This window comes from Piliocolobus tephrosceles, chromosome 3 (genome assembly GCF_002776525.5).
Source record: "Piliocolobus tephrosceles isolate RC106 chromosome 3, ASM277652v3, whole genome shotgun sequence".
NCBI lineage: Eukaryota > Metazoa > Chordata > Mammalia > Primates > Cercopithecidae > Piliocolobus > Piliocolobus tephrosceles.
This window is the reverse complement of record NC_045436.1, coordinates 90,392,800-90,419,101: the sequence shown is the minus strand read 5'-3', so window position 1 is coordinate 90,419,101 and position 26,302 is coordinate 90,392,800. Positions and strand designations below refer to the sequence as shown.

At 36.4% G+C, this 26,302-nt stretch overlaps 1 protein-coding gene across 1 annotated transcript in view; it reads right to left on the bottom strand.

The window, feature by feature from the left end:
- ENPEP (glutamyl aminopeptidase) overlaps positions 1-26,302 on the bottom strand; it is an 82,440-nt gene that overhangs the window by 38,641 nt on the left and 17,497 nt on the right. The window contains exons 4-10 of the mRNA XM_023220032.2: positions 13,420-13,540; positions 10,712-10,866; positions 10,161-10,274; positions 6,994-7,128; positions 5,120-5,185; positions 496-561; positions 203-354 (exon numbers count right to left, since the gene is read on the bottom strand). Coding sequence (XP_023075800.1) covers positions 203-354; positions 496-561; positions 5,120-5,185; positions 6,994-7,128; positions 10,161-10,274; positions 10,712-10,866; positions 13,420-13,540 — 809 coding nt within the window. The remainder of the gene's footprint in view (positions 1-202; positions 355-495; positions 562-5,119; positions 5,186-6,993; positions 7,129-10,160; positions 10,275-10,711; positions 10,867-13,419; positions 13,541-26,302) is intronic.

Here is a 26,302-nt window from a genome sequence, read left to right as displayed (position 1 = left end):
ACATGGATGCATGTGCTCTGCCCACCATTTCAAACCTGGAAATCACTCGGCTATTTTTTAATCCCTTGTTCCCCTAAAGGCACTGTGGCTTTATACTTGTGTATCAGTCATCCATCATGTACTCAAGAATAGGATATAAAACAAATGGCCAATATTTCTGCCAAATTTCTGTGTTTTTTTCAAATGCATTATAGGGCCTTACCCAAGATCTGAAGAGGGCTGAGAAGGGTCAGCTCTTGAGTCCAGCAGAAACCGTTTCTGTGTGATGTTCTTGACACCATTCACGTTGAGCACAGGATAACCCATCTGTCTGGTCCAGGTGTCCATTACTTCTTTCACTGGGAGCCTACTCGCCTAAGATTGAAAACAAAATGGAGACTAATTAATTAACAAATACAAGAAAATAAAAGGATAGAATAGTTAGAGTAGAAAATGATTGGTAAGCCATTTGTAAATCAGACAAAGAAATATTTGGTGATATATACTCTTCCTTACCTCTTCCAGTGCTGCCCAAAAATCAGAAGTTTTTGCATTCTTGAATTGGTATTTTTCCAAGTACATCTGTGTGTAAAAGATAATCAGTATGTTAGAAGTCAATGTTTGCTTTTCTCATCCTTTCATAAGATGAACCGAACCCCTACTACTCAATTCTGCCTCCATTGCACAAAACCAGCCATAGACAACATGTACATGAATGAGCATGGCTGTTGCAGTGATATTTGAATTCCATACAATGTTCATGTATCATAAAATATTCTTCTTCTTTTGATTTTTTTCAACCATTTAATAATGTGGAAACCATATTTAGTTTATGGGCCTTAAAAAATACATGGATGGTGGGCCAGATTTGGCCTGAAGACAGTAGCTTGCTGATCTCTGCTCTAAGGAAATAAATATACAACCTTTTGAATAATAACGATGATGATGATGGTGGTGGTGGTGGTGGTGGATGAATTGGGGACATTATTCACTGTAAAGCATAAGTCGTCACTCTTCAAATATTTTAAAGTACAAGTCTTTTAGATTTAAGTTTCTTTTGGCAATTTTCTTTACAAAACCTCTTTCTATATGTGAGTTTTCAAAGATAGTGTGATTTATCCCCAGAAAAAAATTCCCAGTCTTCTAATCCCATAACTGGGAGCCACTTGGAGTTTGCCAGTACACTTTGCAAAGTTCCTGCTGTATCACTCTTCCGTTGCTTTCTAGAATTGTCCTGACTGAAAGTGGAGGTCTTTGATAGAAATGGAACCATCTTCAGTGTTCTTAATGTTAACTTTGCACATATCATTTTCACTCTAAGTTGCTACAATTTTCAGTAGGTGCTGTACCTAAATCACATTACCTCCTAAATGCCTCTTCTTTTCAGGCATAAAGATAAAACAGTATTAGCAGAACTCCAAGCCTGGAAGAGGATGAAGCCCCTTTGGAATGCTGCCTCCATATTTGTTCTTTTGGTTAATTCACTTCTTGGCACTACCACCAGAGGGCAGGCAAAGGAAGGGAGAAGCAGCAATCACTTTCAGGTATCCATTACAGAGTTGCACAAATCATTCATCATATCTTAATAAAATAGTTGAATATTTGGTAAATCAAATGTCTGATATTTTAAAATAATAATAATTGAATACTTGTATAGTAATAATTATAACCATAGCTGTGTTTTGATGACAATTTCTATTGAATAGTATCTTTTAACATTAATTTAGAGGAGTTTATTTGACTACTACAATGTCTTTAGCTTAGAAACATGCATTCGTGGAATTGGAGGGGACTTTAAATATTTTTAATAGAGCTCCCACATTTTGAGGTGAAGGAAACTGCTCCCCCTAACTACCTGGGTGCCTTCAGAGGTGAAGAGATTTGCCTGAGAGGAGAATTCTGAACCCTGAATCAGTGTGTGTGTGGTTTTCATCACTGTTATTGTTGTTACTGGTTTTAAAATTGCAGTTTCTTGCTTCTCATGAACCACAGGCTGAATGGAAATTTATGTAATCAGCATATTAACAGGTACTAATTTTACATTGTCTAGATTAGTGCTTCTGAATATTCTATATTAAGACACTTCCCTCTTCACCTTGAATAATCATGTAGTCATTCAAGTCCAAATTACATGATGACCTAGGTCATAGTTCATTATTAATTGGAATCAGTGAGCACAAAAGGAAACGAACAATGTTTCTGTTACTAGTATTTCAAGAAGGAAAAACACATTTTCCAGCTGACCCACTCCTGTCTTATCGACAGTACTACTGATACTAGAAGAAAAAAAAAAGAAGAATGTATTCTGTTTCTATATCATGACCACGTATTGTTATGAATGCCCCCTTCTCGATCACATCTTTTATGTACAAGTATAGCCTTAAAGATTTTCCAGTTGATAATTTTGTTCTTATTCCCCCCATCCTGCGCTTATTTTGCCGTTTGAGGTTGAGTTTGGGGCAAGGTGATGAGCATGAAAGAGAATAGACAACTGGCCACCCCCAGATTTAGTTCCACACCAGGTTAGCTAATAAAGAGTCACTTTGGGAAGAAAGTTAGTATTTGTAACGGAAATACTTTGAACTTCCATTCACAGACTGTGGGATTTCAGGGCAACAATCATAGAGTGATGATGACAACTCAAGGAGGATATTGTTGGGATGCTCGAACTATCTGAACTATGGAACTATGTTCCAGTTGGTCAGATTGCTTATTGGATGTGGCCTATATCTATCATATACTATTTTCAGATATTAGCTAGTGTTTGAAGATTGAAGGAAAAGAGTGTTTGGGTGTTTTGTGTAAATTCATTCCATAGCACTATAATGGTATGAAATATAAATATCTATTCTTCCTAGTTCAGTTTTTAACACCATCTGTGATCACAGTTAAAGGAAGACTTTTAACTTGAGAATTATTAGTTTTAGACAAAACTGGTTTTTAAAATTAATTTTAACATAGATACTGGGTTAAAGGAAATATGAGGTTTTACTGAATTATTAGGATAGCTATTCGTTTTCAGAGACTCTTGGTACTTCTCTATAAAAGTCAATATGAAAGATTATTTAATTTGAAGTCAGCTCTGAAGATGCCAAAAGTATGTTATTAACTACAATTTAATTTAAAATCAAAACTATACAAATCGAATTTTAACTTAATTTTTGAAAATGAATTTTCTTTATTTCTATGTTCCGCATAATTTATTATAGACTATTCACTCGTTCTTTCGTTTAACAAACATTTTCAGGACAACTTAATATGTGTAATTAAACTAGGCCCTGCAGTATAGGTAAAGATATAGAAGACAGAGTTCCTGATTAAAGATGCTAACAATGGGCTGGGCACAGAGGCTCATGGCTGTAATCCCAGCACTTTGGGAGGCCAAAGCAGGCGGATCTCTTCAGCTCACAGGTTCAAGACCAGCCTGGGCAACATGGCGACACCCCGTCTCTACTAAAAATATAAAAATTAGCCGGGTGTGGCTACTCAGGAGACTGTAATCCCAGCTACTCAGGAGACTGAGACATGAGAATCGCTTGAACCCGGGAGGCAGAGATTGCAATGAGCCAAGATCATGCCACTGCACTCCAGCCTTGGCGACAGAGTAAGACTCTGTCTCAATAATAATAATGATAATGCTTACAATGAGGGAAGATATGATAAAATTTGAGTTTGAAACTTATGGAAAAGTTACAAGATGTTCTCATGTATGCAGAAGCACAAGTACATAGCTTCTCTCTTTGCACCTAATGTCTCTACAAAATATTTTGCTAATAGACAAAGGGTTAAAATATACTGATACACTTCCCAAATATTTCCTAACTCTTGACTTTATTTCTTACTTTAATAATCACGTAGGTGTTTCACTATTGGGTAGAAGGGGGCCATTTTCTTTTAGAGTAGTGTAGAGAGGGCTAAATGCCACATAAGAAGGCTTGATGGGAGTGCAATCTATGGGAACAGTGACCTTCTCCTGGAGAATCACATACAGAGGAAGTACTTTCTGCGGCAGCCAGCAGGGGGCATTTCTCCAACCTGTTTTCTGCTCTCTAGGTTGGATACCATGAGCACTGCTGCGCCTGACTACCTGGGTTACCACAGCAGGCAGGATGGAGGTGGAAGGGAAAGAGTACGAAGAGAACTTCATTTCTAGGCTGGAATGGGGCCAACCTGCAGAGACGGCAGTTATAGGGACACATTGTAGCTACTTTGATAAAATTAAAAATAAAAACAAACCTGGGCCAGTTGGCTTAGGGTCTGTTAGAAGAACGAAAATGAAACAGAAACATCTGCTGGAATAAACAATACACTTAAATAGGATGTGTGAAATGCTTCAGAAAGTTTATTGTCATTTCTGTTACCAAAAGGAAGCCTCTTTATTCATTGATTCCATTGTAATAAGCATACTAATATTGATCTTTTCTAATCTAATAATAAGGGAAAAGTCTTATACTCAGTGTAAGGGATGACCTTTATAGACAGATTTAAATGTTTATATCATGTTGCTATGGAAAGAATTGTATTCCCTGAAATTCACATAAGCCCTAACCCCCAGTGTGATAGTATTTAGAAACGAAGCCTTTGGGAGGTGTCACATTTAGATGAGATCATGAGGCTGGGACCCTTATGATGGAGCCAGTATCCTTGTAAGAGACACCAGAGTGCTCCCTCTCTCGCTCTCCCTCTCTTTCTCTCTGCTATGTGAGGACACAGTGGGAAGTCTACCATCTGCAAGCCCGAAAGAGAGGCTTCACCGGAAACTGAATCGGCCAGCACTTTGATCTTGGACTTTCCAGCCTCCATAACTGCGAGAAAATGCATTTCTGTTGTTTAAGCCACCCAGTCTATGGTATTTCCTTATGGCAGCCCAAGCTGACTAATACACATGTAAGGAGTTTCAAAAATAACTGAGTAATTTGTTTCAACTTCTCCATGAGACTTCTGCTAAATGATCATTACAGATACAATGCAGGTACTCAGTTGGATGTAAAGTCATCTTTTTATCTTTTGCTTTATTATCTATGCCTCAGTAAAGAGAATAAAAAGGAAATTATCCTTGATTAAACACACATCTTAACAATCACCAGCCACGTATCAGTGTAGTTTATTTTTTGATATCACTAAAAGTAATAAATCATACCTGACATCCTTTTTGAAAATTCTCTGGTTTTATCCAGTCTTCAAGCATTCTCAAAATGGAAGCTCCCTACAATGGAGAAAAAAAGACAAATGAAACTAATAAAGGCTATATAAGGAACAATTATCAGTTATTACTCTTGCAACTAGTATTTCATGATCATATTCGTGAGATTAGTTCCTCAAGAGGATTCTGCTAAATTATGTGGCTCTATGATTTGAGGATGAAAATACCACTTGGCACAGCCCCTGTATCTATGCTTCTAAAATAACTAAAAGGTAAAGAGAAATTGTGTCAGGGACTTCAGATTCAAATAATTATTGCACTTCCCCAAATAAACCAGCAGATGGGGCTTTCTTAATGAAAGAGAAATAGTCTAAAACATCACATTCTGTGATGAATGAGGAAAGTAGTTTCAGGGTAAAATTCTGCCAAATTACTAAATATATTTTCATACTTGAAAATAAGAATTAGATTTAGCAGAGGGAAGTAGATAGTCAAGGAATTATCTGGTCAAACAGCTTAATATACATGAATACATAATTTAGGCATACAATCTTTATCTTCTCAGTGGTCTATCTCATTTGCTTTTCTTTCATTTGAAGAATCAGATGAACACCTTGGCTCTGTACTTTCTTTTTATGTGTTATACAGTTAGTACTGAAATGCACGATTTATAATATTTTAAATCAATTTTCAAGTAACTGAATAAAAAAAAACACTGTCCCCCACTTAAGTTAGTAATTTTTACTGTAAGTTATTAAGCATTCTAAATTAATTTTATAGCTATTTAGAAAGCCAAAGGCCTAGAAACATTTATTTATCTTGGACTTGATATCTTAAACCTGAGGAGTATCGAGGACTAAGGGGAAAAATGGTTCAATAAATTTAAACTTCTCCCATGTGAATAACTAGAATAGGCTATAAGTGGTTTTGAAATTTTCATTTTAACATAAAGATAAAAGGAATCATTCATAACGTCAAAGAAAAATGAATACAAGAAGGCTGAACATACACCATGGGAATCATATGAGAGGGAAAGTCAAAAATATGGTGCTAAAAATTTCAAATGCTAATACATAGAAGTTTTTTTCACTCAAGTATTCATTTTAATAATTATAATATTTTTGACTCAAATAAAACTTTAGGTATCACTCAGGATAACAAAATATATTAGTTTGCAGTAGCTTCTAAGCACTTCAGTGTAGCGGGAAAACCATGAGAAGCTGAGGTAGAAAATGACTAAAATAAAAATTTAAATTATGTTACGTACAGATATGGAATATGTTTGAAGGAGAGACTATATGAAATATAGTGGGACGGAATGTGTCACATAAATCTTGGAGTTATAGATTTTCAGCAACTTTTCATAAAATGTTAGTGGAAACCTCACCTACAATATGCTAACAAATTCATTTTTACACCTTCTAAAAAGGAATAAAAGTATTTCCCTCTGAGTTGGATTTAAATGTTTATTGCAGGCACTAAAAGGTTCTACTAGAAAAACTGTGCACATATATGGCATTTCTTGTTGACCACATAGAAGAAAAAGATTCATTATCTTCTAAAAAATCAAACAAAACAATTTGAATTGTGATGTTTAAAGTCTAAATACTCAATTATCAGAATGAAAATAATTATAAACAAATGTGTAAAGAGAAATTCTTAAAAATCTCTTTTAAAATCCTGTGACAATGACCAGCAATACATTCTACTGAAAAGCACGAACTATTGAATATTCAGCACTCAGAATAAGTTCTACACCGTTTTCCAAAGCTCACTGACACAGTGTGACCTTTCTTACCATTTTTAGGCATCTACTAAAAGAAAAATCACTAAACAGGAAGATGTTCAAAACAATGTTCTATTTCCCCCACCTTACTATAGGATATGCCATCAAAAACAGATGTTATTTCATCAGGGGTTGTCACAGTCACAACAACTGGATGTGAAGACATCAAAGAATCATCCTCTTGTACAGGTAACACATCTTCAAGTAACATTTGGTCACGCTGAAATGAAAGAATGAGCCAAAGAAATATAGTGTTTTCTTTATACTAGTTTATAAATTAAAATACCATATATAAGAAAAATTGGAGGAAAATAAATATAAATGACTGAAGTTACTTAAACATTAGATCTTCAAATTAATCATATTTTGCACTGATTGGTTGATATTGATTTCATTCCCTTCTTCTATTAATAATTCCTTTTAATTTTTCCCCCAGATGACAGGCCAAGAAGACATCAACTTCTGTGAATTCTGCTCCTGCTACTTCTGTATGACTTTTGGACAGGTGCCAAACTTTTCAAGCCCCATTTCTATATCTGTGCAATGAGAATGACGACATGACCCCACAGATTTGGCCTTAGAATTAAGTGAGGTAGCATATCGATTTGCCAAATATTGATGTTCGGGTTTTTTTTAAATCACCTTGTTGTCAGAATTTGGATAATTCATAATTAATGAAAGAAAATATTAGCAGTTTATCCATTAGTTCTAATCACGTCTTGTTTCCCTCCTAGGTTTTGTCAGCAATACAGAGTGGTTGACAGGCCTAGCAGTACTGACAGACTTCCTTGGTTCAAAGCTCAGTCTTTCTGCTTTCTAGATATGTAAGTTTAAGCAAGTTTCCTCACCCATGAAATAGAAGTAATGATGGCCTCTACTTTTTGGAACTGTGCACAGGATTCAGTGATAAAATTCATGGTTAGTACTTGGCATAGTACCTGGCACAGAATGAGAACCTAACCCATTAGCTGCTACATTTATTTTGATTCTTAAGCAGTAAGATTGTGAAATCTAACTCTGCTAAATCACTACTAACTTTAAAAATTTCATTGGCTCTACTTAATTAAAAACATTTCCAAAAGAAGAGTATGCTATATTAGCTTACATTTTCCAATTATGCAGGTTTCATTTATAACAGGAAAGGTACTGCTGTCAAGTGATGACTGCCAATCAAGATAATTTTGACTTGGATTTTGATTTTTGTATACCTAGGAAGTTTAGGTATGGTGAGTAGAAAGATCCTGTCCTCGGTGTCAGGAAGTTCGCAACTGTGTGTGTGGTTTGGGATGTTGCTACCAGCTATCTCTGTGATGTTGGAAAGTTACATCACTTTCCTGGCCTTCCGATTTTTCACCCGTGAAACGAGGGTCCGTGATTGTGGTATTTATTGAGCTCGCTTATAAAATATCTTTATTTATCTGACCCTTCCCTCCACAAGATCTTAAATTGAGAACTCCTTAAGGGCAAGAAATGTGTTTTATTCGTTATTCATTTTGGGTTCCTCCGTTTGCTGAATGAAGAATGAATGAATGGGCTGGGCTCGGTGGCTCAAGCCCGTAATCCCAGGATTTTGGGAGGCTGAGGCAGGCAGATCACATGAGGTAAGGAGTTCAAGAGCAGCCTGGCCAACATGGCAAAACCCCATCTCTACTAAAAATATAAAAATTAGCCAGGAGTGGTGGTGAGGGCCTATAGTCCCAGCTACTCAGGAGGCTGAGGCAGGAGAATTGCTCGAACCCAGGAGGTGGAGGTTGCAGTGACCCAAGATTGCTCCACTGCATTCCAGCCTGGGTGACAGAGCGAGACTCCATCTCAAAAATAAAGAAAAAGAAAAAGGAATGAATGAATAGATGAAGGAATGAATGAATTGTTGTGTTGAACCATGTGATTAAATTTCATTTAAGAAGTGCATAGCAAATTTTTCCGGAATTTAGCCACTGCTTTTGAAACACAGAACTTGGAATATTAGACAATATTAAAATGTTATAATTTCTTATAACAGTTTGCTATAAGGGCCTCAGGACACCGTAAGGGAGAAAATAAAGGACAACGTAATTTTCCATTTATACAGTTTATTTTCAATAAATTATAAAATCAGCAATTTTCCATGTCGATGCGTGGTTTTCAACTGGAGGAGATTTTTGTTCCCCACAGGACGCCTGGAAATATGTGGAGACATTTTTGGTTGTCACAATAGGAACTAGCGGGTTACTGGCAATTATAGAAGTCGGGGATGCTAAGTATCATACAACGCACAGGAAAGTCCCCCACAAAAAAAGAATTATCTACTCCAAACTTTCAATAGTTCCATAGTTGAAAAAATCCCAGATGTAGATAAGATTTTTAAAGAAGTAGTTGTTGTAAATGAGCCTTTTCACTTTTTACATTAGGCTAGGGAAACTGTAAGGGCTTCAAGCATTTAACTTTTTTATTCTGTCCAGTAGAGGGCGGTATTTTACATAGTACAAAACCTCTGGTAATTAGACACATCCACATATTTGTACATTCATATATACAATCAGATAAGAATACTCCTGTGATATAAATATAAATAACAAATATACCTAGCTTTTCTGAAAAAAAGTTTTAGGGTCCACAAAAGTTTCTATTCTAGGCCTCTGAGGGACACACTACATGTTAATAGTCATTACATGTGCATTTGGGAGCTTTTCAGCTTACAAGATAGAAAATACTGTTCTATTTCATAAAGGAGAAAATGGACTCAGAGATGTTATGTAACTTGTTCAAGGTCATATTCCCTGCCATGCATCCAAGAAATGATGTGTTCAGGATTTGAACTTCAATCTAACTACTAAGTTTATATTATCTCTTCATCACACTATTTCCACAATCTGTCTGAAATAAGATAAATCATTCACAAATAAGACTCTGACATTTTTTCAAAGAGTTAGTGCTATAAATACTTTCTGGAACACAGAGTTCACATTTTCTTTGCCACCTATTTTTTTTTTTTTTTTTTTTTTTTCCTCCCTTGATAATGTGTTTTTGAGTGACTCTGTCAAGGATATCCCCAGACTGGGATGATCAGCTGCCCTTGTAGGGACTGGGCAAAGGCTCTGGGCAAGGTGGATTCAGTGGAAGTCGGTTGGCTCCACCCTATCCCTCACAGTGGAATTCCCCGTTCACCACTGTACTTGCCATCTGACTTGGGACCATGATCATAGTACCAAGGCTTCTATCTGCTTTGCATGAGGAAAGGAGAGATTTCAAGTTTATGTGTCTAGGACTCACCATTTGCCAGTCTGTTTCTGCATGGTTTACTCCCAGAAACTCAAAGAAAGAAGCAAATCCTTCATTTAGCCACAAGTCTTCCCACCAGTCCATGGTCACAATATTTCCAAACCACTGAAATTATAAGCAATAAAGAGATAATTACATTCTTATGGTTATGGTAGAGAGGCCTAGAAAATATCAAAACATTTATTTGTCCGTGCCAATGTTGTCACTGTGACAGAAGTGGCAGGCATTGTATTTAACATTTATTTTCTCCTTTATTCTGATTATTTAAATTATATTAAATTGTCCTTAGTTTATTGCCTTTATTTAGTTATTACTGGGGTATGTAAATTTAAACGAAGGCCTCGTGTGTATTTCCTGAAGGCAAAACAATGTGTTTCAAAGTCTCTTTACGGCTAAATGTTTATTAGTACTAAGAAAGATTTTCATGCAAGTTTTTCTGAGTTGGCTATTTTTTATTTGCTAAGTCATAAATAATTTGAATTATTCCTGTGGTCTTAAGCCACTTTTAAAAAACAAGTTGATTCAGTGATAAGATTCTATACCTGATGCACAAGTTCATGGGCAACCACCGTGGCCACCCTCTGTTGGTTTGATGAGGCTGATTCCTCAGGGTCGTAAAGCAGGTTCGTTTCTCTGTATGTGATGAGTCCCCAGTTCTCCATAGCACCAGTGCCAAAATCTGGAATAGCAATTTTATCTATAGAAGAAGAAAGAGTCCTGTGAGAAATACATTCTTTCCATTTGTTCATAGCATTTCTTACCAAATTAAGTTATTTGGATGAATGTTTGTAAAAGGCTAAAAATAATTTCTTAGAGTAAAGAACTGTAATCATGTGTGCAAACATTTGAGTCCTAATGCACTCAGAATTTCCACAGAGCATTCCCTGCTGGCTCCAGATATCAATGCTTCGTTTTCGTTTTAAAGAAGGACAGTAATGGCAATGCCTCTATAATTTTATGTCTTTTGTTTCTCTCTGTATTTCATTTTTGTTAGCTACATCTGTTTTAGGGGATAAGCTGTGAGGAAAAAGAGAAGTTTTCAAGTTAGTATTTAGAAGTTCTGAGCTTCCAAGTGTACAGATAAGAGTTTTCCATCCAAAGACACAGAATATTCGAGAATATAAAACTCCATTTTTCTCTAATTCTATGAAATTTAATTGATTCTCTACCAATCTAATAGCTTACCATCTGCTTTTATGTATTAAATCGGTTGGAGAAACATGCAGTTGACTATATTCTCTCTAAATTCCCTTACAGTTCTAAAATGTTGGATAGGGAGTTTCTATAATCTTACACATAATATCTGACAGGAGGAGGCAGTGTTGATCAGTTCTATGTTAAATTCCAAGACAGAAAATGCTCAGTTGATTAGTGGCCAAAATACAGCTTCCTCAGTTAATGAGCGGTGAACAGAATGTAATTTCTTTATTATTACGTATAATTTAAATGAGGCACAGAAATGAAAATAAATTGATTTTTCACTTAACATACAAGAGAAAGCCCTTTCTGGTTAAAATATTCTTAAAGCTTTTTATAAAAGAATGAAGAGGGATGTATCTTAAATAGAGGTCAAGATTACAATAGTAGTTTCCTTTTCATGTTATGGTCATTTTTAGGTTTGGTTATTTTATCACGAGACAGTCATTTCAAAGGTAGAGAAGTATCTCCCCCAAGGGCCAGTATTTTTCATAATGTTGTGGAGTGCAGTTTGCACTTAATCCTTGAACAAAAGGAATTTTTTGCAATTTCATTTTTTTTTTTTTGGTCAGTATTGGCATTATAACTAACTAATTCTTGTATATTTAACTCTTTGGAATCTAATAAATGCAGAAGTCACTTAGAAATCTAAGATATAATTAATTCTGAGGGGGGGAAAAATGCACATAAAACAGAATAAAGGATTTGGGGAGAAGAAGAAAGAAAGAGAGAAGAAGAGAGTAAGAAATTTGTGAGATTTCCACTTCTCAGGTTATCCTGGGTGTTACAACTGAGATAAAAGGCAAAGGATCTTTAAGTTCAGGTGCACAAAATTTTATTAAATATTATTCTGATATTTTTACATTGAGATAAGGTTTTCTGTCACCCAGACTGCAGTGACACGATCATGGCTCACTGCAGCCTCAACCTCCTGGGCTCAAGTGATCCTCCCACCTCAGCCTCCTGAGTAGCTGAGACTACAGGTGTGTGCCACAAACACCTGGCTAATTTTTGTATTTTTTGTAGCAATGGGGTTTCACCATGTTGCCAGGCTGGTCTTGAACCTCTGGACTCGGCCCGCCTGGGCCTCCCAAAATGTTGGGATTACAGGCGTTAGCCACTGTACCTTGCCCAATATTCTGATTTTGATGAAAACTTGTTTCTTTTTTCAGCTCCTTCTCTAACATTTGTTAAGCAATCAAAAAATAGAACTGTATCCATTGAAGAGACATGCAGCATCTACAAACTTGCTCTGAGCCACAGCCATTCCCATGCAAAGAATTTGGCATTCCTCTTGTTTGCATTGATAATTTATTAAACTAAAGGCAGAAACAGAAACAGGGAGGCCAACTGTTGGCTAATTTGTTTTACCGCCTTCATTTCATCCCTACAAACATCTATATGGGTGTTATATTTAAAGCTTTCGAGCTTATTATTAAAGCATTTCCACTATTGAGAGAAATGTCATATGCACACCAATTTGGTTGTAGCCCCACTTTTGCTTTAATAAGAATGCATGCCTCCCTCTGTATTAGGAAAAATTATTGCTGGAAGGAGCGCCAGTATTTCATTAAACTGCTGGGGAATCTAGAATTTGCCTTATACAACAATGGAAAGACGCTAAGCACTTGGGACTCTTACAACATCATTTATCCCTATTATTTTTTAACTCACTGATGACAGGGAGGCAGAGCAAGTATTGGGATGAATGCTGATTTTGAAATAAACTGATCTAGGTTGCTATCTGTGGCTCCATCACTACCAAGCTCTGCAATTTTGTGCACATACTTTCATCTTTATTTGGAAACACAAGATTATATATTTATCAGATAAGAACAGAGTACAGGCTGGGCATGGTTGCCCATGCCTGTAATCCTAGTACTTTGGGAGGCCAAGGCAGGTGGTTCACTTGAGCCCAAGATATTGTAGGCATACAATAAAAGGACTTAAGGATAACTGTTAACTGATGGTGACATAATTAGAAGAAATGAGTTAACGTAGATAAAAACAAAGGCAATATTAAAAATAAGAAAATTTTTAAAATGATTCTCACCTAATTTAGGAAGAGAATAATTCATAGCAAAGTATTCTTCAAAATAATCAAACACACTTTTAGTTATGTTTGCAGCATATTCGGCTGTGTGCTTTTGTTCTGGCTGGACATAAATTGTAAGCTGTTAAACAAAACACAGAAAATTCAGTGAAAATTATTCTTCATTCAACAAAACACAAAAATTGTGATGCATAACATACTTGAAAGAAAGTGGACTTTGGAGCCAAATACGTCTAACTTGAATTCCAATTCTGCCTCCTACTAGCTGTGTTGTCTCATAAATCAATTCACATCTCTGAGACTCTGGAGGAATTTTACGTAAAATGTTAATAAAACTTCACAACTCACTAAGTGATTCTAATGACTAGAAATAATGTAAGACAGAACGGTTGGCACAATGTCCCAGACATTTGAAAAATGTTATTAGTTTTTTCTACTTAGAACATATATTATCTTCTTAAAATCTATGAATGTATCTATTCATCCATCCATATACTCACCTATCAATTTCTCTCTTGCGTGCTCTTTCTCTTTCTCTGTCTCTGTCTCTTTCTCTCTGTGTAATTTGTCCTTGAGGAATTGAATTAATGGGATTTTTCTCATCTAAAGAACCTCTGAATACATGTTTTCCACTTGTGCTATTCTATCTAGTTATTTCAAAATAACCGTTCTGATATTCCAACTATTCAGCTCCAGAGCCTAAAATATAATGATCCAAACTTTTCCTGAGAGAAAGTCATCTTGGTAAGCTACATCAGTTCCCTAAGTCACTACTTTGTGTCCTTTTGACGTAATTTATAAATCAAACCAAGTACAGATTTTTGTCCCCAATTCTAAGCATGTCTGACTTTATAAAAAAATTTCAAGAATCCTCTTCAACATAGTGTTATGAAAGCAGATGTGGTCTCCGGACAAGAATATCACAGGTGTTTAGGCATTTCTCAATATGTGAAAGAGGAAGCAGTGCCTCAGACAACTAGTGTCTGCTAAAAGTTTGTGAGAAATTCAAATAAAATATACCTGCTAAGCCTATAACCTGATTCAAAACCCTCAAAGAAAGCAAAAGATGCAATCATTTAGTAAGTTCAAGATCATTTACCTAATTAGAACAGCTGACTCAGGATTTAAACAAGAAAAAAAGAAAATATTGCCTACTCTCTTTATTATTCCCAATGCATTGCTAGTTTTGGCATTCATTTAGGCACACATCTTGAACCACCTTTTCCTAGAAGCAAAGAACACTGGAATAATGCACTAATGTAAAGAACACATTCTGAAAGAACATCCCTTAAATTACCAGTGCTGGCTCACTATTCTCACATTCACTGGGTAATTGGCATTCTTGCTTTATTTGCATAAATAAAGATGTGTTCATCTTCACCTCCCAAGACGGCACAACTCACTCAATCATCTCAATATTCTTAGAAGTTTTTTTTTTTTTTTTCTTACAGAGGCGATGATACATTTTCTCTAATAGTTGTTAAGCAATCAAAAAGTGAAACTGTTTGGATTACCCTCCTGTCCTCTTTGTGAACAATGACAGGCAATTTCCAAGAAATTGAGTGAAACTAAGTCTCCAGTTTTTGGCCATTGAACAGAGTAAAGGGAATTAATTGACCATCTAAAATAAAGGTCACCACGTTCATACAGGATTGCCATGTCATAAACCAAGAGTCTCAGAATTTTTCCTCTGTGAACTAACTGGAGTGTCAAAACTCTCAGATTTTCTATCACGTCTGTTCTCTACCATTAAAAACTTCCGGAAGGGCAGTCCTCTTGACCCGCTCCACTGTTGTCTACACACTCAGTGCTTTGGTGCTGCACATAATATTTGGGGAGTGAAAGAGAATTGTGAAAGAAGATGAAAGATCATGGTGAGGTCTCCCACCATAGGTGGAGCAATGGGAAGGAGAAAGACTCAACGTGTTCTCTCTGCTAATATTTTCTCATTTCCCATGTCAGTAAATGAACTCCCTTTAAGCAGTATGCTTCTGAGACAATGTAATTTATTTTTCTTTCTCTGTATTTCTGTTGGTGACAGTGGAAGGCAATGTGTTTAAAGAAGAGTGATGGTTAACGTAAATTCAATCAAAATAAAAGCAGTCCCTTCCTCTTTTGTTTCTGAGAAACTCAAGTCCATAGAAATATGCTCTGTCTTTGCAGCCTGGTCAGTCTGCAGATCATCTGTGATCTATGACCCTTCATAATCAGGTTCAGCTCTTCACTAAGCAGGGACCTCAGCTCAGGCCGACAGTGCAGTGGCCCCATCCCCTGGCTGAACATTCCCAGTAACAGTAGTTCTGCATTTCTCTAGGGTGGATTTCCCAGAGGCAACTGAAAGCCCCTCTGCCACAGCTGCTGCAATGGTACTGCCCTTGCTGCCCTTGAACTAGGGACGGATCAAAGACCAAGTGCTTTAACCATCCCTCCAGTAAGCTGCAGCCACCCTTCTTAAGGAGAAGAAGCTAGTTTGTCCCAGCCACAACACCCTGTTACCCCTGCTCATCACCAGGCAGGCCTTTGACTTGGGCCCATGATACAACCACCTGACCCTGGGCTGATTGCACCAATTAGTAGTGGCTCTGCATTTCTCTGGGATGGAGTTCCAAAAGACCAGTGAAAAGCCCTCTGCCACAACGACTGCCAAGGTCCCTTCCCCTGCTGCCTCCAAGCTGCAGAAGTAGCATAAAGCCTGAACTTGCTCCAAGGTTGTGGTGAGCAGCCCAGGAGGACCAAGCTGAAATCTGCAGCCAGCACTTGAGTGGGAGAGGAGCCTACAGTTTTAGAGCACTGAGAGAGAGCACAGTTGCAATCAGGAGGAAATACAGAGGAGCCATGTGGCTGAGCAAGAGCCTAACTCCTGGCCATTACGCTTAAGCACCATCTACTGGATCACAGCCTAAACTTCACACCAAAAATACTTTGCTAACATAAACCCCTGCGAAATCAAGGACATGAATTCAGCCACAAATAATGACCCAGCACAAACACTTGGTCCTCTGAAAACATCCAGGAAAGAAATCAACTGACTGTACTCAAATTACACCACAGTTGAGGGAACATCCGCCACCACAGTTGAGGGAACGTCAGCCCACACAGATGAGAAAGAACTAGTGCAGGATCTCTGGCAACTCAGAAAGCCAGACTGGCTTCTTTCCTCCAAACAACCACACTAGTTCCACAGCATGGGTTCTTAACCAGGCTGAAATGACTGAAATGATAGCAGTAGAATTCAGAATATGGATAGGAAGGAAGATCATTGAGATTCAGGAGAAAGTTGAAACCCAATCCAAGGAATCTAAGGATTACAATATAACAATACAGGAAGTGAAAGACAAAATAACCATTATAAGAAAGAACCAAAGTGACCTGACAGAGCTAAAAAACACACTACAAGAATTTCATAATGCAATCACAATAATTAACAGCAGAATAGGCCAAGCTGAAGAAATAATCTCAGAGCTCAAAAACGGGCTCCCCAAACTAACTCAGTCAGACAAAAATAAAGAAACTTCATGAATAAGAAGAATCAATATTGTTAAAATGGCCATACTGCCCGAAGCAATTTACAGATTCAATGCTATTCCTATCGAACAACCAGAGATAGTTTTGACACAATTAGAAAAAACTGTTTTAAAATCTATATGGCACCAAAAATATAATAGCCAAGGTAATTTTAAGCAAAAAGGAAAAGCTGGAGGAATCATGTTACCTGACTTTAAACTATACTACAAGCCTACAGTAACCAAAAGAGCATGGTACTAAGACAAAAATACACACATAGACCAAGGACACAGAATAGAGAGCCCAGAAATGATGCCACAAACGTACAACCATCTGATCTTCAACAAAGTTGACAAAAAGAAGCAATAGGGATAAGGCTCTCTATTCAATAAATGATGCTGGGATAAATGACTAGCCATATGCAGAAGACTGAAACTAGACCCCTTCCTTATACCATAAACAAAAGTCAACTCAAGACAGTTTAAAGACTTAAGTATAAAACCTAAAATTATAAAAACCCTGGAAGATAACCTAAGAAATACCATTCCAAACATAGGACCTGGCAAAGATTTCATGACAAAGATGCCAAAAGAAACTGCAACAAAACCATAAGTAGGCAAATAGACTTAAACTAAAGAGCTTCTGCACAGCAAAAATAACTATCAACAGAGTAAACAGACAACCTACAGAATGAGAGAAAATATCTGCAAACTATGCATCCAACTAAGGTAAAATATCCAGAATCTATAAAGAACTTAAACAAATCAGCAAGCGGAAACAAACAACCCTATTAAAAAATGGGCAAAGGATGTGAACAGACACTTTTCAAAAGACACTTTTCATATATGGCCCACAAGCATATGAAAAAATGCTCAACATCACTAATCATTAGAGAATTGCAAATCAAAACCACAATGAGATATTATCTTGCCCAGTCAGAATGGCTATTGTTAAAAGGTCAAAAAAATAACATGCTGGCAAACTTGTAATGAAACGGGAACACTTATACACTGTTGGTGGGAATGTAAATTAGTTTATACATTGTGGAAAGCAGTTTGGCAATTTCTCAAAGAACTAAAGCAGAATTACCAAATGATCCAGCCATCTTCTTACAGGATATACAACCAAAGAAATATAAATTGTTCTGCCATAAAAACACAGGCCTCCATATGTTCATCACAGCACTATTCACAGTAGCAAAGACATGGATGGAATCAACCTATTTTCATCAACAGTAGACATATAAATAAAATGTGGTATATATATACCATGGAATACTTCACAGCCATAAAAAGAATGAGATCATGTCCTTTGCAGCAGCATGGATAAAGCTAAGAGAACTAGCATAGCAACAGAGAACCAAATACCACATCTTCTCACTTATAAGTGGGACCTAAACATTGAGTACTCACAGACACAAAAAAGGAAGCAATAGATATCAGGGCCTACTTGAAAGTAGAGAGGGAGGAGGGTGAGAATGGAAAAACTACCTATCGGGCACTATGCTTATTACCTAAGAAGTGAAATAATCTGTACACCAAACCCCTATGACATGCAATTTATTATATAGCAAACATGCACATATACCCCAAACCTAAAATAAAATTTTAAAAAAGAAATATTTTACAGGAAGTTACCATAAAAAAAATCAGATCATAGATTTTATTCTATGACTGCTACTTTGATCAACAGAGCCAAACAATCAGAGAATATATAGCTACAGTCCATTAATTTTGTAACATAAGTAGCCAAGGCATAACTGTGTCTTAACTACCATATATCACAAACATTTTTATATTAAGGAGTCTACCAACACGCTAACATTTTCTGTCATTTAAAGCTCCAACATGGTTTCTGTAATCCATGTAACAACAGAACATCTGTGATGTTTGGATTTGGTGATTTTAAAAAGCATCCTCCCCTATGCTGATGCCTTCACTCATCCTCACCACACTTGCTGCTCTCTGACCCTACCTTTAATGTATGCTCCATCTGCATCTCCTTCTCCTTTCTCTGGGCTTTGGCAGAGGTGACTGACTCTCCCCTATCATCTGCTAAGCCCCAGCACTTCTGTCCATGATAAAGTCCAGTCAATTACCCGTGACCTGTCATCATTATTTAATAATTGGCATTTTTCTAGTTTATGTGCCTGGTTTACCGAGATGATTTTTTAAGTGTGTGACTACCCATATTCAAATAACATGGAGTGAGGAGGGATGCATACATGTATTTTCTTCCTTCTTTATTTTTTTAAAGAGTCATATATTTCTTTTTTAATTTAAGAACCCTATTAAAGGTTAAATATAAAGTTTGTATGTCTACTTTATCACTTTATATGTAAACATTATATATAAACATAAATATGAAGTTTGTAAGGCTTCAAGAACCTAACTTTTATGTATATATTTACTTTTTGAAGAGAGTAACTTCCCTAGGCAAATTAAATTACCTGGTATACCACTGTTGGATACCATTAGTCATCTTTCAAAGCATGAATCTATGGAGCTAATATCAGTGGAAAAAGTTTGGGCTTTCTACAGCCTTATTCAGCTGATATTCTTTTGGGAGTTTTGATATATCTGCTTTAACATAGCTGTTGCTTTTCCCTTTCATATTGGAGCCTACTGTAATGTAGGCTGTTAGAGTTCGTAATGTTATCCCTTTCATTCAAGTGTCTCAAACCATTTGAGAGATAGAACTTAAGTCCATGAGAATTGATTCCTGGTTGATTACCATTACTTCCTTTAAGTGTCCCTTTGCCAGACTTGACTTTACTTGACAATCATGACTAGATGCACTAGATCAACTTTCCTTGAACAATTGAATGCGGCTGTGCACCATCTTAATCTTCAGTGATTATTTACGTCCCTGCAACCAAAACCAAGCACAAAGCTCAGAGATAGGAGTACTACAATTACTTATTAGTCTTACTACTGAGAACTTAAATTTTTTCAAGGAATGTGATAAGCACTTTCCACGCAACACTTCTTTTACTCCACACATCAATTCTATGAATCCAGAATTATTAATAATAATAAAAAAACTATGTTGCATCACTGATAATTACCCCAATCCTTTCACTGGTCCAGTTCCCACAACCCCTAATCCACACTAATAAATCCAATGAGTTCTAAAAATCGAAAGCTTTTTATATGTTTAAGCAAACTAATTTGGCAAGATCATATGACCTGAACTGTTGAGAAGTTCTCAAAACTCTTTATTTTTCTCACTAAAAAAATTGCTGCAGAAGTATCACTGATTATAAAGCATTGCCCCAAATCCCACTGTAGTTAATCATTAACATATAGTATTCAAACTACATTACCTTTCACAAATCTGAAAACTTCTGAATTCCAACAGACAACTGGTTATGAGGGTTTGGGATAAGGATTGTAGACCTCTATTTGTAATTTTAGAGATCGAAGGTGATTTGAAAATAAATTTCCTCATTGTATACATGAGAAAAATGAAGTCTAAGACAGGACTGATGCTAGAGTTCAGGACAAAGTTTGTTTTCACTATATCATGCTGCCTATTTTCTCTACTTAGAGGACTGAATCCTGACTTTCCCTAGCTGTAAAATACAGATAACAACAGCACTTATGTCATAGGGTTATTGCGAGTATTAAATAAGATAACGCATAAGCAATGTTTGCCATGTAATAGTTCTATGTGTCCCATCAAAAGTATTAGTATCATTAGAGATAATACACTGACTTATTAACTTCTGTAATTTTCTGTGTGTGTACTTCCTTGTACGTGATTGATACTCACACTGTGGCGACCACATTGCCAGTAAAAACATTATGAAAATGCAGGGGAAAAAAATAAATGTTATGGTTTTGACTTTCAAAATAGGCTCTTGATGCCCACACAACAAATTTAAAAGCCCAAACATTTTGGATTGCAAGGGCCTGGTTCCAAAAGACTTTTAGCAATAAAAACAGAAGGCCAGAAAAAAGCAAACCACAGGGTTTTTCACTCTAATAATAGATCGAAAAGAGAATAAAGAGATGTCCAGGCTACTCTGTCTCAAAAAACTAGACAAAATTTACCTGGGCCAAGGAAAGTAAGGGAAAGTTGAAGGGACAAGACCTGAAACAGATCCTAAAAGAGTGTGAGGGCGCTGAGATGAGGACACTGAACTTGGAAAGACCGTGTGAACAGAACAGAATCAGCTTAAACAGACTGCCCGTTACCACTTGCACCGTCACCTGGGTCAGAAGCCAGGCAGGGCCCTGCAGGGTTCCACCTGGGAGTGCTGCAGCCCCGCGGTGCCCTGGATCCACATCCTTACTGTACCTGTCTATTGAGTGTTTTCTATTGATAGAGGTGACCATGCATTCAGGTTTGCCCAGGAATGTCCCTGGAATGTAAATCTGTTGCTTACCTGTTTATACCTCTTGTTCCAGCATAATTAATAACACCTCCTCTATTATTTGTTATATATATTTATAGATGATAAAATACATGGTCACTCTACTTATTGACAGCAGCCTGACTTTTCACTGCTGATCATCCCACAGAAGTAGCACTATTTATCTCTTGAGGTTTTTTTGGCAAGTGTCATCTGAGCTGCTTCAAAGAGGCATATCATTTTAAATGACGAGCGTGCTTAAAGGATCCCTAAAACACAAGCTGAGATCCTTGGCACTCAGGGCTAGTAACACCAAGAAAGACCTGAAAACACACTTGGGTGGCACAGGGCAGTGGTGACTGTATCTGTTGCACATCTCAATTAAAGTACAGATATCAGCGTATTTCACTCTCTTCAGGGTTTAGCATCCTCCTGTGCACAGAGTAGATGCTCAATAAAGACTTACGCAATAATTAGTTTGAAGAAACTGTTTCAGTGTCAATACTGAGGTAGCCAGGATGAGAAAGAGAAAATAAATCTGTATCGTTTTTAAATCTATAAATGCATATTTAAGGTGCAAAGCTGGCATTACTGAACATGCCATTAATGTGTTAAATTTTATAAAGTTTATGTTCTTTTAAATATTCTTCCAACAGTAGGTGGAAAGTTAGCAGAGGAAGGTACTTAGTAGAAAGGAATAGTGATACATCAATTTTTTTCTTTTTAAGTTTTGCTTTATTAATGTGATATACTCTGTCTAAATTTTAGTCTGCTCCTTCCTCATAGATAAATTAGTATGTATATGCAAAACCTTGGCTTGAAGTTTGGTGAAAAAACACTTTTATTTTTTGCTGTGGCTATGCTGGTTCAAAACATGTTCAGAACTCAGCTGCTATGAAGTTTTGTTTGAGAAGAAACTCAGCATGGCCATTAGGTTATACAAAGCATTTACTGGCTGCTTACTTTCCATTTAAGTTAAAATTTAAGTTGTCTGATGCTTAGTGATTATTACTGCAGTATAGTTTTTAAGAAATTAAACAATGAACATTTAAAAAATCTAAATTACCCCATAAAATTTTACATTATTTTTATTATTTTGTTTATATTTTTGTAAATTTAAATAAAAAATAAGAATCATTAGCAATCCTCCATGGCTTGCTAAATTAAACAGATTCATTCAAGGAAGATTAATAACCTTCAATTTAAAGATAACCCTTCCAGTAAAGAAATTAATTTAAAAAACACTAATTAAAATGTTTTAGAAATCAAATTCATTCTGAAAACTTAGCAAAGCCACAGCCAAAATAACTTTTTAAAATAATGAAATGAACGCATGTCAAAAATAATTCTGAGGAAAACAGAAAGAGCACCTTTAGAACACCACAATAACAGTTGTTGTGGACATCCACTGCGGAATGCTACAATAAGTGGTCAAAAACTGAAGAACAAACAGGGCATTTACACAGCCTTTCATTATCACTCCCTAAATATTTATTAATCACTGTGGTGGTCATAATGTATATCCATAAATTCTTTGTTACTCCTCTCTCCAGGAAGTGGAGCTTAACTCTCTTACCTTTGGGTGTGGACTGCATTTAGTGATTGCTTCTAATAAACGGAAGATGAAAAAGAAAACCAGTAAACTACATCAGAGAAACCTAGCAGACACCATCTCAACCAAGTGATCAAAGTTAGCATCACCAGGAATAAGTCATGTCATGTACCCCCTGATAGGATGTGATGAAAAGGACCCTTCACCTCTGTGGTATTCTCCAAAACCCAAAGCCTCAGTCTAATCTTAAGGAAACATCACGCAAACCCAAACAGAGAAACATTCTACGAAATATCTGAACAGTACTCTTAAAAAGTGTCAGGATCGTAAAAAAGAAAAAAAGTCATATATTAGAATGAATTAAGGAGACACACTGCTAAGTATAATGTAGACGTATCATGTATTGGATTTTGGAACAGAAAAAGCACATGAGTGAAAAAACGGGTGAAATCCAAGTAAAGACTGTTGTTTAGTTAATAGTATTGTATTATATTGATTTCTTAGATTTGACGAATGTTTGATAAATGGTTATATAAGATATTAACATTAAGGGAAGGTTACATGGAGACTCTGTTGTGTCTTTGCATCTCCCTGTAAATCTAAATTTCAAAATAAGAAGTTTAAAAATATACCTCTGAGCATTAAAGCAATGGAACTTAAAAAATAAGATTATTGCTATGAAGAGAAATACATAAATCAAAGTCTATGGCACAAAACCTAAAACTGTTATAAAGATAGGCTGTTTTTAAAAATCCATGGCATATATATATACATACTCTCTGCCCTCAGCCAATCTTTCTAATCCAGCCAAACAATGGAAGCAAGTAAGAAGACACAGACAGGAGGAAGAACCCATTCACAGATAAAATCCTAGATGCAACTATTCAGCGATCACCTGGTAAGACTTTTTGGAAGAAAGTACAACATAATCCCTTCTACTGAGATATAAGAATTAATATGGTCAGAGTATAAGCCTAATTAAATGGATAATATCTTACACCAGCATTCTCTTAGTGAATAATTCTTCCCAACTTCCTCTTCTGTTCAGGAAAGCCAAGGAAAACTTGACTAGAGTTGAAATAATCTCCGACAAGCTAATTTCTTGTTTTTGCACATACTTCTTTGTAAAGTACAGATGCCAAATGTGCCCAAAGAAATTCAAGGCCTCCTGAGATTTTTGTTTCTCAACAACAGAATCACTCATGCCATTTATTTTTTATTTATTTACTTATTTATATTTTTGAGACCCAGTTTTGCTCTGTCACCCAGGCTGGAGTGCAGTGGTGCCATCTCGGTTCACTGCAACCTCTGCCTCCTGGGTTCAAGCGATTCTCCTGCCTGAGCCTCCCGAGTAGCTGAGATTACAGGCACGCGCCATCACGCTCGGCTGATTTTTGTATTTTTAGTAGAGACAGGGTTTCGCCATTTTGGCCAGGCTGCTCTCAAACTCCTGACCTCAAATAATCTGAGCACCCCAGCCTCCCAAAGTGAAGGGATTACAGGCACGAGCCACAGCGCCCAGTCACCATTGTCATTTAACTCGTCCTGAATTTGATTCCTTAAAGACTCATGCAAAGCTAAAGCATTGTGGGAAAATTACTGTAGACCAACTGTACCTCAGAGGGCGTCATCACAAACCTAGCAACTTCAAATGATTTTATGTATACTAATACGGGTGATTTCTTTTTCTTACTTTGTGTTTTCCCAATTTTCAATAACGTACATGAATTAAACCTATAATTTTAAAAACTCAAAAATATATTTATAATGTACATTGTTCTTGGTTTGAAAATGAATTGCAATATATTCCAATGGGGAACTTTGTGCTGAACTCTCAGGTTCATGACATGCTTATTGGGAATATTTTTTCCTCTCTGATGACTCCTGCGGGAACAATAGGATTACGTTTTGTTTTTTTTAAAAAAACAATAACTAGACAGTTTGTTCACATAACTAAAAAGTCATATAATCTCTCCATACTATGCACAGTTCAGGGTGTGTCCACTTTTTTATTTTTCTGTGGCAAAATTCAGTGATTTCATTTACTGTAAAACCCTAATCAATCAACTAAACCTGAAGAAGGCCTCAGGAGCAGATTTCTTGCAGAGTTGTAAAAAATCCTTCCATCAGTGGCTGGCCTCAATTGTTGCTAAACTATTCTTAGTAACTCTTCATGTTACTCTGTTTAGAATTGAATCAAAATGCAATGCAATTAATTTAAAAGGAAAATATGAAGAGAGAAAAGACTTCTGAGCTACCTTCAAAACCAGTTTAATTTTTCTCATGAGCAACAAGGATATTTTAAACATAATGAATGGTTCAACTCTAAAGTCGGCTATACTCTCTCCAACTAAACAATTAAGAATACAGGCATTGATTCTGTGTTTATTGATATAAAGGAACTATTGTCAGAGAGGCAAGTATGCCCAAGAGAGTTTAATCAGGGCATTATAGATTCTTAGATTGCATAGTATAATCTGATTATGAATAGCAGGTAGTTAATGTACCAGAAGAAGAGTGGATAAGAATAGTCACCTAATAATGGTGTACAAAACAGCTACATGGCTTCATTTTTTATTTTTGTTTTTTACTAAAAAAGTAATAAAATGACTTTGGGTCCAGGTGGTACAGTAAAGGGATGCTTTGATGTACCCTACTAATCCTAATACTCAGAAATTAGTGATAAAATATAAAAATGGGAACAAGACCTAAGGATCGGGAGCTATAAGCACACTGAGCTCCAGTTTTGGAAGGAATCGGTCAGAAACAGGTTCCTGGGGATCAGACCCAAGTCATGCTTTGGAAATCATGTTCTAAAACTCTGACTACTATTTCTCATTGCTTCCTCATCACTTTTTGCTTTTTATTTTATGACAATCATATTCTTGAATTTTTGAATATATTAATTAAAGGTTGTGTGTATGCATGTTTAATTTTGTTATGACTTTCTGGAATTCTCTTTTGTTTTTCCAATTATCACTATTTTCTCCCACTGTGTTTCTATTTGTCTTAGATGTTATTCTTTTATGTTACTTGTTTTCCTCATATACCTGGTTGTTCTTAGCTTGTCTGTTAAGTTCTAAGAATGTAGGACTCTGAGGCTGGTGTGAGTTTCCTCTGGTGTTACATTTCAATAGATTTAAGTAGGTTGGTTTTTCTGTAACTCTCTGGAGTAGGAAATCATACCAGAGCAGTTTGTACTTGGGTGGGTGTCAACTATTAGATTTCAACTTACAGTGAGTGGGTAGGGAGCCAGGAGGCGAACCTCCCAAATGCCAAATAGGAGGAACTCACCGTGGAGCATTTGCATTCACACTAGATGCCTTAAATTTCTCCCATAAGGTTCTGTTCAACTTTTAAAGGAAACGGACCCACAGTTTTTTCAGGAGGGGAAACTCTGGCTGCCTATCTTCTATGGAAGGGTTGGAAGAAGGGGAAAGCGGCACATCTGATTTTCTTGGAACTTTTCT